General features: G+C 41.6%; 1 protein-coding gene across 6 annotated transcripts in view; it reads left to right on the top strand.

Annotated features, from left to right (window-relative positions):
* fnip2 (folliculin interacting protein 2) overlaps positions 1–12,911 on the top strand; it is a 44,191-nt gene that overhangs the window by 5,652 nt on the left and 25,628 nt on the right. For 4 of the 6 annotated variants that reach the window (XM_060916622.1, XM_060916626.1, XM_060916628.1 and 1 more), the window contains exon 2: positions 11,589–11,712. In XM_060916622.1, the coding sequence (XP_060772605.1) occupies positions 11,589–11,712 (124 nt within the window). Of the gene's footprint in view, positions 1–6,695; positions 6,940–10,998; positions 11,094–11,588; positions 11,713–12,911 lie in introns of those variants that run through there. The other 2 variants (XM_060916623.1, XM_060916625.1) reach the window with 2 other exon arrangements.

The raw sequence follows: 12,911 nt of genomic DNA, 5'->3' as shown, positions 1-12,911 counted from the left end.
GCTTCGTCACAGCCTTTTCTGGCTTCGACCAGTAGCAAACTGAGGCATTTCAGGGAGGCGGGTCAACCACGCCTTTGGGAAACGGTTGGGCTTAATATCTTTGCCAGACCAAATGCTCGCAGAGCTTTGAAGTCGCGTTAGCCAGACTAGTTCGCGACGGCTTTGCGACACATTTGCGGCTATTTTGAGAGAAAATTTGTCGCGCAAATTTTTTGAACATGTTCAAAATTTCAGTGACGAAGGAGCGACACTTTGCAACTCATGCAAGGAAATTGAGAAGCCCCGCAAATGTTTCAAGACACTTTTGAAACTCTCTCGCGAAAGACGTTCTGAGATACTGGCTGCTCTTCTTCTTCCTTGTTATATAAATACAGAAAGACTTGGGGTGTTTGAATGTTGTCCTTTAACATCCCAGCTGATGTGCATCAGTGTGTAATAGTAAATAAGCAACCTGTCCATTTACTGCCTAGAGTTGTTGCCGTTCTGATATCACTGAAGTCTGACAGCATTAATTACAGTGATGTAGAATAATATCCATCCATTATCTGTAGCTGCTTTATCCTGTTCTACAGGGTCGCAGGCAAGCTGGAGCCTATCCCAGCTGACTACGGGCGAAAGGCGGGGTACACCCTGGACAAGTCGCCAGGTCATCACAGGGCTGACACATAGACAACCATTCACACTCACATTCACACCTACGGTCAATTTAGAGTCACCAGTTAACCTAACCTGCATGTCTCTGGACTGTGGGGGAAACCGGAGCACCCGGAGGAAACCCACGCGGACACGGGGAGAACATGCAAACTCCACACAGAAAGGCCCTCGCCGGCCACAGGGCTCGAACCCGGACCTTCTTGCTGTGAGGCAGCAGTGCTAACCACTACAACCACACACACGATATGGATTATATTTTGAATTACTATAGCACAAAGAATTGTAGAGCTTAAAAGTGCAATCAGGAACATTTTCAAATACCATAAAATGGTAATTAAAGGTGCAATCAGTAACTTTTTCAAGTCCGCTGTAAAAAGTAATTATTGCATATGTTTATTTGTTGTTGTGTTTTTAGTAGGGCTGTCAAAGTTAACGCAAATTCCTTTTAACGCCACTAATTTTTTTTGATGCGCGATTAACGCGTGCACGTTCTGTGCCCCCTCCCCCATTGTTTGGGAAATCAGGAAGTGACGGCACGAGCGAGCGATGTATGGAGTAGCTGGTCGGTGTAAGTTGTGATAAAGTGCACTTATGTACCGAATCAACTTTTGTTGCATTCTGTTTACATAAAATGTGTGGGGTTTTTTGGGTTTTTTTTAATATGCTTTTGATGATCCAGAGGAGAGAGAAGGTGGTGTGTGTGTGTAAAAGTAAGTGCGTAGGCTGTGCACAGGAGTGAGAGTTTTTTTATTCTGAGAAATTTGAGTCATGTAAAAGTGTTTATAAATACAGTTTTTGCTCATGAATGTACTGTGTATTTACCAGTGAATTATTGCATTTTGCTGGGAAACGTTTTTATGAGCTGTGTGGCTTAACAAATATATTTATTTGAGTTTTGTATTTTTATTTTCTTTATTTAAAAAGATAGCCCAACTGTTGTCCAGAGTCCACATCACCGAGTTTTAGTTTATTTTATTGCATAATGAGAGGCTGGAGGTTAAGGACAGAACTCGAGGCAAATACTATATTGTTTTGTTCACACTGAATTGTGCTAACCCCTCAAAATTCTAACGTTAACGCTGCTTTATTTTTTTAAATGCAGTGGGGGAATAAAGTACCCACAAAAAATTTTTGCTGTGTCCAGCAAAACATGCATTTGCATAAAGCAAGCATATTTGTCCACTTCCACTCCCCAAAAACTTGAAAAATATCCCTTTGATGCATTTAGAACAGATAAAAAATGTGATTAATTTGCGATTAATCATGATTCAATATTTTAATCGAGTGAGAGCCCTAGTTTTTAGGGGGGGAAAACTGAGGTTTTGTTTTTGGTACAAGGGTGGGGGGGTTTTTTGTTTTTTTTTAAATATATAAAACACATATTTTCCTATCTTAGCGCTGTCGCCTCACAGCAAGAAGGTCCGGGTTCGAGCCCTGTGGCCGGCGAGGGCCTTTCTGTGCGGAGTTTGCATGTTCTCCCTGTGTCCGCGTGGGTTTCCTCCGGGTGCTCCGGTTTCCCCCACAGTCCAAAGACATGCAGGTTAGGCTAACTGGTGACTCTAAGGCCAAGTTTACATTAGACCGTATCTGTCTCGTTTTCTTCACAGATGCACTGTCCGTTTACATTAAAACGCCTGGAAACGCCGGGAAACGGGAATCCGCCAGCGTCCACGTATTCAATCTAGATCGTGTCTGGTCCGGTGCTGTGTAAACCTTGAGAATACGCGGATACGCTGTGCTGAGCTCTAGCTGGCGTCGTCATTGGACAACGTCACTGTGACATCCACCTTCCTGATTCGCTGGTGTTGGTCATGTGACGCGACTGCTGAAAAACGGCGCGGACTTCCGCCTTGTATCACCTTTCATTAAAGAGTATAAAAGTATGAAAATACTGCAAATACTGATGCAAATACTGCCCATTGTGTAGTTATGATTGTCTTTAGGCTTGCCATCCTTCCACTTGCAAGTGGTAAGTGACGCGCATGCCCGACATGCACTGGAATCACACACACAGCGGCTCAGTCCTGAATTACTGCTTGTGCGCTATACTCGCGCGCTGTGTGAGCTGCGCAGGGCCGGAGTGCGCACCCTCCAGAGGGCACTCGCTGTTCAGGGCGGAGTGATTTGGAGCGCAGGATGCCTGCGGAGCCGAGCGTATCCGTGTATTGGCGTTGCTATGTGTACGCGAATCGTGTATTGGCGTTGCTGTGTGCACTAATCATTTTAAAAACGTTAATCTGATGATCCGCTGATACGGTCTAATGTAAACCCCACCTAAATTGACCGTAGGTGTGAATGTGAGTGTGAATGGTTGTCTGTGTCTACTGTATGTGTCAGCCCTGTGATGTCCTGGCAACTTGTCCAGGGTGTACCCCGCCTTTCGCCCGTAGTCAGCTGGGATAGGCTCCAGCTTGCCTGTGACCCTGTAGAACAGGATAAAGCGGCTACAGATAATGAGATGAGATGAGATGAGATTTTCCTATCAGCAAGGGGCCTGACTTATTTTAGCAAGGTTTATCCATTAAAGCAGCCTAGAGGAAGTTAGCCAGTTTTTCTTTTCATGGTCCCTTCTGTCACGTTTCTTTCAAATATTCTGGTGCTCCAGTGGAGAACAGAATTACGGGATTGCTTCCTCTGATAAAGACAAACAGCACGTGCTTGAACTTAACTCCATTTAAATAAACAAACAATCAGAAGACTGCTGTCCTCATGGCTGTATTTTGCATATCTGTGAACAGAAACACACACCAAAAATACTGCCTACGTAGACACCGTCCTCCCAAATAGACTGCATGTTCTGTTTGTTCTGTTTTGTACTGTATCAGTGATTTATGAATCTTGCATTTGGGAACACCGCTTAAAATCAAGAACGATGCGCTTTGTACTTTGGGAAGCACAAATAAGTGTGAAGAGATTGTGTCATTGGAAATGATATTTCATGATCAGGACACTATGACAAATGAGTTTATTTTTATCAAATGACCTACATTATAAAATGAACGATTGAAACGGCTGACTTTTGTTTGAAATGAATTGTCTAAGCACTAAACCATGCATTGTAAGAAAATGAATCAACTCCAGGTGGTGTGATGAAGCCGTTATCATCTTGAAGTTGATACTTTGTAGAGCCACCTTTTGCTGCAATTACAGCTGCAAGTCTCTTGGGGTGTGTCTCTATTAGCTTAGCACATCTAGCCACTGGGATTGTTGCCCGTTCCTCAAAGCAAAACTGCTCCAACTCCTTCAAGTTAGATGGGTTGCGTTGGTGTTCAGCAATCTTCAAGTTATGCCACAGATTCTCAACTGGATTGAGGTCTGGGCTTTGACTAGGTCATTCCAAGACATTTAAATGCTTCCCTTTAAACCACTCCAGTGTAGCTTTAGCAGTATGTTTAGGGTCATTGTCCTGCTGGAACGTGAACCTTCGTCCCAGTCTCAAACGTCTGGCTGACTCAAACAGGTTTTCCTCCAGAATTGCCCTGTATTTAGTGCCATCCATCTTTCCTTCAGTCCTGACCAGCTTTCCTGTCCCTGCAGATGAAAAATATCCCCACAGCATGATGCTGCCACCACCATGCTTCACTGTAGGAATGGTGTTCTCAGGATGTTGTGTTTGTGTCACACGTGGCATTTCCCATGATGGCCAAAAAGTTACATTTTGGTCTCATCTGACCAGAGAATCTTCTTCCATGTGTTTGGGGAGTCTGCCACATGCTGCTGGGTAAACGCCAAACATGTTTTCTTAAGCAATGAATTTTTTTCTGGCCACTCTTCCATAAAGCCCCGCTCTGTGGAGTGTACGGCTTAAAGTGGTCCTATGGACAGATGTTCCCATCTCCGCTGTGGATCTTTGCAGCTCCTGCAGTGTTATCTTTGGTGTCTTTGTTGTATCTCTGATTAATGCCTCCTTGCCCGGTCTGTGAGTTTTGGTGGGCGGCCTTCTCGTCAGGTTTGTAGTAGTGACATTCTTTCCGGTTTGCTATAATGGATTTAATGGTGCTCCCTGGGATATTCAAAGTTTTGGGATTTTATTTATTTATTTATTTATTTATTTATTTATAACCCAACCCTGAACCATACTTCTCAACTTTTTGTCTCTGGCCTGTTTGGAGGCTCCTTGGTTTTCATGTTGCTTGCTTAGTGTTGCAGAGTCAGGGTCCTTCCAGAACAGGTTGATTTCATCATGTGACAGATCATGTGACACTTTGCATGCAAGTGGATCTTAATCAACTAATTATGTGACTTATGAAGTGAATTGGTTGGACCAGCTCTTATTTAGGGGTTTCATACCTATGCACACACTAGATTTCTGTGCACCTTTAAAGTGGTCGGCGTGTTGTGTAAATCAAATGGTGCTAACCCTCCAAAAATCCATTTTAATTCCAGCTTGTAATGCAACACAACAGGATAAACACCAAGGGGGATGAATACTTTTGCAAGACATACCTTTTTTTAATTTATATTTAATAGTGCTGTCAAGCGATTAAAATATTTAATCGCGATTAATGTCGCGACTGTCATAGTTAACTCGCGATTAATCGCAATTTAATCGCACATTTTTGTCACATGAAAAACCATTGTAATTCTCTTAGCATAAAAAAGTGAATGGGCTTGCTTTGTACCAATTTTTTTTTTTTTTTATTGCAGAGCATAACACGTCTTGTCACAGCCACTGACATCCATAACTTCCATATTAGATGAGAAAACCAAGGGATGAAAAATAAAGTGCATATCACTGTAAAAATAAAAAAATGTTTTATTTTACTCTTCATTAGTTTCTTTTGAAGAGAAGTATTTGCCATAAAAGAAGAAAAAAATAAAAACATTCATCATACGTTCAAAAACGTTCATCATAGTGTGGCACTGTATTCTCTAATTCTCACTGCTTATAACTCTACACCCCCCCGGTGGAGATGAGCTGGGAAACTGAAGACTGAAGGAACAGTATTGAAAAGTATTTTTCCAGTCTCACCTGTGAAAGGTAATCCCATGTGATCTCGTTTGGACGGTAAACCTGTTGGTACAGTTAAACGCAGCACATGAATGAGGCATCTTTATTCTCGGCTACTGTCTAGACGCTATACCAGAGACGGTTCAAGAATCTCCACTTTGTCCCATCCAATATGGCGGCGAGGATGTTTATATGTCTATGCCTCTCTCCATCACTCACACGTACTCTTATTGAAGCAGCGCGCGACAAGCCTCAACAGGAACTACGGGTGACTCGCAGGGCCAAATTAGAATTTGCGTTAACGGCACTATTTTTTTAAAATTGCGTTAAATTGAGAACGCGTTATTATCGCGTTAACTTTGACAGCACTAATATTTAAGCCTCGGTCACAACCGGCCGTACGTGCTCCTACGGCTGGTCTACGTGCAAAAAAACGCAAGAAACGCACGGAGGGCGCGCGCGTGACGTGCTGATTTTTGAGCCGTAGACCGGCCGCAGAGGTTCTTTGTCATGTCAAACAAACTCTACGGGTGCTTCCGTTTTTTTCAGGTTACAAGACAAACTTACGGCCAACGTGCGTCTTTCTCCACGAACAAAAAAAACGCAGCAATTTGGGAAACGCCAAAAAATCGTGCGTCCGGTTGTGACCTAGGCTTTACAGATAACATTAGAGTTTAATTTAACCCAACAGTTGACTTTAGTTTTAGTCGTCATTTATGTTATAGCAGCTACAGTCATTCCTTCCCTAGCCTCTCCCACCTACGATAACGTATTAAACATGCACATCATCGTCAGTGATTTGAGTTACAGCTGGTAGTACTGCCACAGCTGCTTTTAGAAAACAAATCAACACCTGAGCAATGAGAATCCAGAACGTCGGAGTGCTATGGTGTCAGTCTTAAACTGTACACTGCCTTTTGCTTGTTGCAGCGTGTGCTTGTGCTGAGGTATGCAACTTTTGGCTGCAGAGAATGTCGTATGACAGTTGGATCACATGCTCTGTGTGTGTGTGTGTGTGTGTGTGTGTGTGTGTGTGTCTCTTTCTCTGCAGGCATGTGACAAAATGAAAGAGAGCCAGTCATGTGATGTTTGACTTCTGTCCAATCTGTCATCAGATAGATAAGAAAGCACTTCCTTACATGCTAAAACAACCCTTTTGACTCTGTTTTGTGTGTGTATCTCGTAAGTTTGTATGAAGTTAAAGACAGAAAAAGGTGAAGTATGTGTTAGTGTAGGTGTCTGGTGTTGTGTCAGTCCGACTTCAAGATGAAGATTAAAAGTCAGAGGAAATGCAGCTCAGTGCCATGGTCAAATATGGACATTTTGCATGACAGGTATTGTGCGTGTGTGTGTGTGTGTGTGTGTGTGTGTGTGTGTGTGGTGTTTAGTGTAATGATTTGTGGTGCTACAACCTGAATAATAAATAGAAATTTGCACAGCAGCTATGTTTAACAACTTTGCTTTTAACCAGTTAGAGATTAACTTGTGAAAAATAGAATTCCAACAACAATCTGAGACGCTTGTTATCTAATTTGAAAGCCAGCCTGTGTTGTGTAAGGAGTAAAACATGATGGTGTAAACGTCAAGTCAACAACGAAGTGTTATTTCTGTTATTATACCATAGCTGTTTGCTAACGATGTTATGTATTGTTTATTAATAATTTGTTACTAATGCTGTACCTTTTTTTTTTTTTAATCCAAATGTCCACAGAACAAGTCATTCCCTCAACAGCCTCTTTTTTTTTTTTCTCCCTAATAAGATAAAAACGCAGCTTGCCACGTTACTGAGAAACACCTTCGTAATGCAATGTGAAGTCCTCTGTGCTGAAGGCTTGTGTTGCAGATGCTTCACATCCAGGCGCTTAATTTAACTTTGTGGAAGGAGTCTCCAGTGTCGGCGCTAAAGCCGTAGCTCGGTTTTCATACGTGGAAACGTCTTTAGTGCAAACAGAGTTGTTAGTGCTTTACGGTTTCTCTTTAACATGACGGGGGGGGAATAGGCTGGTGAGGGAACGACTGTTTATCGCAGCTGTAATGTCAGTGAGAACAGGAGCTCGCTTGGAAATTCCACAACATTCAACATAACTAAAAAGAAAATGTAGAGGTTTTTTTTGTGTGTGTGTTTTTTTTAAGCTCCCCGACCGTAGTGCGGTGAGCTATTGCTGTCACGCGGCGTCCAACGTCCATCCACAATTCACAAAAATTGCTACTCTTTGAGTTTTCAATGGATTTTGTTTGGAAGATCGAATCAGTCTGCACAAAAGTTACTCCCTGATTTTATGATTTCTCATTAACAAAGTCGCTAATTAGGCCGATTAATGAACTTTCAGGAAAATCGCTACTCTTCTGTGAGTTTTCAGTGGATTTTGATTCTGATTATTTTGTTTGGAAGATCAAATTGTTCTCAGGAAGAGCAGCTTGGCTAATTATAAACAAGTCTGGTTTGTCATGGTACAGCCATGTGAGCTACTGCGTCACTGACAGGGTTTTTTTTGTTGTTGTTGTTTTAAACGAACAGAAACATTACGTTGGTATTGACATTGCTGTAATATATGAGGAATAAAACATTTCTGGACATGGTATTGTTGGAAAAACATCAGTGTGGTCACAATCATTGATTATTTTCATATTAGCATTAGGTGTTTTTATTTTTCAAAACACACGCACAGAAAAAAAAAAAAAACTTACTGTGGTGGAAATAGTGTAAACAGGTGCTCATATCAGATCTGCTCACAGCTAAAACATCTCTCCAGGCACTTGAGTTATTTAAAATGGAGGTTTGTGGCTTAACAAAATCATCACGGCTAAGCTAATCACCTGTTCATGAATACTTTATTACTGTATTAGCTTTCAAACATCTGACTGTCTTTAGGAAACGGTCGTGGCAGTGTGCTGATCAGTTCATTATTAACCACCATGTTGAAAAGCTGACTGTTGGTGGATCTTTAATAACTGTCTTGCCTAAAGCTTGCTTTTTCCTTTAAATCATACTTGATACTCGCGAGCAAGTTGGATGCTAGCTAGCGGTCAAAGCTGCTATGATTTTGTGAAACACACAGGAGATAAATCGCATTCGGGCCCAGTAATACATTAGAAACCAAGTAATAAATTTTAAAATAAATGACGTTTGAGCATTCATTAATTAGCACAGAACACTGGTGTGCTTTCTGAAGGAAACGCCTCATGCTAGCATTAGTTAGCAATTAATTACCAGAGCGCTAGCGGTGGTGAGCGGAAGTGACTAAAGTGTCGCATCACATTTACAAAATGTATTTGTGTGTTTACGACTGTCAAAATACTGTTTTAGTTTGACGTATTTAGTTGTGGTGGTGTTTTATTTTGATATATTTATCTCATCTCATCATCTCTAGCCGCTTTATCCTGTTCTACAGGGTCGCAGGCAAGCTGGAGCCTATCCCAGCTGACTACGGGCGAAAGGCGGGGTACACCCCGGACAAGTCGCCAGGTCATCACAGGGCTGACATATAGACACAGACAACCATTCACACTCACATTCACACCTACGGTCAATTTAGGCTACATCCACACGGCAACGAGATTTTATTTAAAAAAATATCGCGTCCACATGGGCAACGGATCAGTAAAATATCAGGTACATATGGCAACGCAATGCTTGCTGAAAACGATGCAATACACATGCCACACCACTAGGGGCGGTGTAAGACAGTCCCATCGGAGACACCAGAACAATAGAAGAAGTAAACGCATGCGCATAAACCCCTTCTTCTACCCGGCGTGAAGCACTCACAGGAACAAACACACAACAACAAGAAGAAGATGGCTGCGACTACGCGAGGAAATCGTGCCTTCTGTGTGTACAAATTAGTTTTGTTAGTGTGCATAGTTTATCACTTAAATTTTCTTATTGTGTGTGAACATTTTGAAAAAAAATTTATATAATTTATATAACTTTTTATATTGTGTGTGAACATTTTGAAAAGCAGTCTTATCCAATAAAAAAAAAGAAATTCAAGAAATGGTTCAGTTACTTGTTTATTTAAAAGAAAAGCTGTATACAAAAGTGAATGCAATGCAGTGGTTCATACAAAACAGCGAGTGCGCTGCTTGTTCTAGTCATGTGGTTGTGACGTCATCGTAAACAAATCCATTCTACTCATCCAGACGACTTCGCAACGGCGCCGTCGCCAGATTTTTCCACTCTGGAACCCGTTCTCAAAAAATATCGTGGGGCACCCAAAACGCCGGTGCCGTGTGGACGCCAGGCCGAAACAATAAACAATTTTATCAGATTCACCTGAATCCGTTGCCGTGTGGACAGGGCCTTAGAGTCAGCAGTTAACCTAACCTGCATGTCTTTGGACTGTGGGGGAAACCGGAGCACCCGGAGGAAACCCACGCGGACAACATGCAAACTCCACACAGAAAGGCCCTCGCCGGCCACGGGGCTCGAACCCGGACCTTCTTGCTGTGAGGCGACAGCGCTAACCACTACACCACCATGCCGCCCTGATATATTTATATTTGGGCTAATTTGTACAATGGACTAGAAACAGATTCTGGGTTTTGTTTTGTTTTTTAACCTCAGTGAGCCTCGGATAAACTTGGAAGAGTTGATGAATTAAACTGTGTGTGATGGTGTTTTTTTTTTTTTTACAGCTTTTATCTGATCAGAAGAGCCAAAATATTTGTATTTGGTTGCTAGGTTCGGGTTGAGTGTCGACAAAGGCATAGCAGTAATCGTGTTATTGTTTTGTGTGTATGACTCGTTAGTCATATGCACAGTTTCCTCATAGCTAGTGGAAAGGAGGGTGTGGCCGTCTTAGGAAACAGCCTGATGCCTTTTGTATGACACACTCGAGATGATGAGTGTGTGCCTGTGAATGTGGTCATGTGACTCACTGCTGATCATGTGACCTGAAGAGGATGTCGAAGCAAAAACCACTTTGTGGTTTTTGAGAAAGTGCGTGTGTGCGCACTCAATTTTTGTGGCTGCCTGTGTGTGAGAGTCCTTCCGAGTGTGTGGTGGCAGTACCAGCCCAAGCAAGTGTTGCACGCGTGCGCACACACACACACACACACACAGTGTGTGTGTGAGGATAAAGAGACCTTGTGTGTGCGTAGGGAAAACGTTGCCTATCCGAAGCAGGGTATTGTTCTGCAGCTGGGCGAGTGTCTTGCATACACACTTTGTGAACTAAGCTTAGAAATATAATAACACATGCGCACACACACACGACTCTTAATAGAAAATCGTGATGGCACGCTCTCAAAGAAGAAGGGTTGCTTTTAAGGACTAGAACTGTGTGTGTGTTCTGCTACTGATGCAGCACAATTTTAATAGAAACATGTGGGAAAAGAGGAAGCGGTCCAGCCAACCTCGCTCCAGCTTCTTTTCGGCAGCAGCGAACACAAGTTCATGTGGGTGGATGGGTGGGTGGTGTGGGTGTGCGAGACAAGTCTGAAAGCCCAAAATGGGCGTTCAGTGACCAGACAGGATGGAAAGCAGGTACTGTTTGTTTGTGAGAGAGGAAAGGAGAGGGGCATTGAAAACTGAGCGAGTGTGCATTCTAGAAACAGGTTGCTGTGTTTTTAATGCATTCTGTAGTCATTATCACATTTTGCATTGTGTATTTGTGCATTAATGTTTGCATATCAAAACAATATTTGAGTTGATTTTTACTGATAGATTGAATTACGTTGCATTTTATTTGTATAGCTCTTCATCCCCATGCAGCTTTTTACGGATATAGATTTGTTACTGCTGTGCACGTTTAATTAACATGTTTGATGCATTGCACAGTTTTCTTTCCAAGACGTAGCCGATGTGATGTCTCAAATTGTTTTAGTTTGTTTCTGGTACGTCTCCTACTAGCTGCATTTTTAAACATACTAACTTGTAAATGTGTGTGAGGCGTGAGCACATTAACAAACAATACTTTTATCATGTTTGAAAAGTAACTGGATGAATTTGTAACCATCTCTGTCTCTACCACCCCATCAGTTGGGCTTCTGCGGAGTTTGATCTCGCACAAATCCGACTGATCGTGTATCAGGATTGTGAAAAGAGGGGTCGCCAAGTTCTGTTTGACTCCAAGGCTATACGGAAGCTGGACCCATCTGAACTGGTATGTAGTGCAACTGTGTGTGTGAGTGAGAGAGATTTATATGCTGTTTCAAGAAGTCACATGTTCTGCAATTGCCCCCTTGCTTGGATCTTATGACAGGTGTGACTACTCTGCAAACTGGGTCAAAGTGTGTGTGTGTGTGTGTGTGTGTGTGATGCACGCACACAGATTGGAATCCTGATTTAGGAACTTTTAGTTTAAGTGCCTTTTATTCTACTTGTTCATCTCATTTTTGCAGTCAGTGTACATTGACGGGGCGAATCTTAATTATTAATTATAATAATTAGACAGTGATTACTAATAACTAATTATAGCATAAGTACTTATAGGCATGTTGAGATTCCCTGTACAATTTTATAATTTCTAGAATAATTTAATAATTATGTATTAATTTTGTTTTGGGGCCGTTTTTGTCTTTTTTTTTTTTTTTTTTTAAATATCCAAAATCTAGTTTTAGCTCCATTTTATTGAAATGACTTAAGATGGGAAAATGATTCAAATGAATGAAATGTGCAAAACTGAATATAAAAGCGTCAAGTTTTTTATCTTTGCTGGATGAATGTAAAGGCTGTATATTTTGATCGTAGTGCTGTCTAGTTGTTTTACAATTTAAGTACAAAGCCAGAAATTGAATCAAAAGCACACGCTGTCTATTTAAAATCCTTTTACATACATCTCTGAATGTCTTTCTCTGTTTTTCTTGTTCTCTCTCTGGATTAAAAGCGAATGAATGTGCTTTTATGATAATTTGCGGTCACATGAAGCTCTTTTTGTTCCGTTTTAAGCTGTGTGTGTGGGGGGAGGGGGGGGGGGGGGTCTTCCACTGGACAGTGACTCGACCATTTATTTCTAATTTAATTTCTCACATGCCAGATCAGTCTTTGTTCTTGTGGAATACATTAAGCACTAATAAGTGCTGAAGTACAGTTTACAGGAATAAATCTTTAATCTCATAACCTATTATTATTTTAGATGCGGTTTGTGTCTAGTCATGTGATCGTCAACTGTTGACTTGCTGCCGTTTCTCGAGCACATGGTGCATGAATCATTTTTTTGGAAATCGTAAGGATAAATAAAAAGGTCTTTTTTTTTGAATATGCAAAAAATGTTAGTATACAGTGCCTTGCAAAAGTATTCATCCCCCTTGCTGTTTGTCCTGTTTTGTCACATTACAAGCTGGAATTAAAATGGATTTTTGG

The sequence above is a fragment of the Neoarius graeffei genome, chromosome 3 (assembly GCF_027579695.1).
Source record: "Neoarius graeffei isolate fNeoGra1 chromosome 3, fNeoGra1.pri, whole genome shotgun sequence".
Lineage (NCBI taxonomy): Eukaryota > Metazoa > Chordata > Actinopteri > Siluriformes > Ariidae > Neoarius > Neoarius graeffei.
This window is presented reverse-complemented; position numbering and strand designations above follow the sequence as displayed.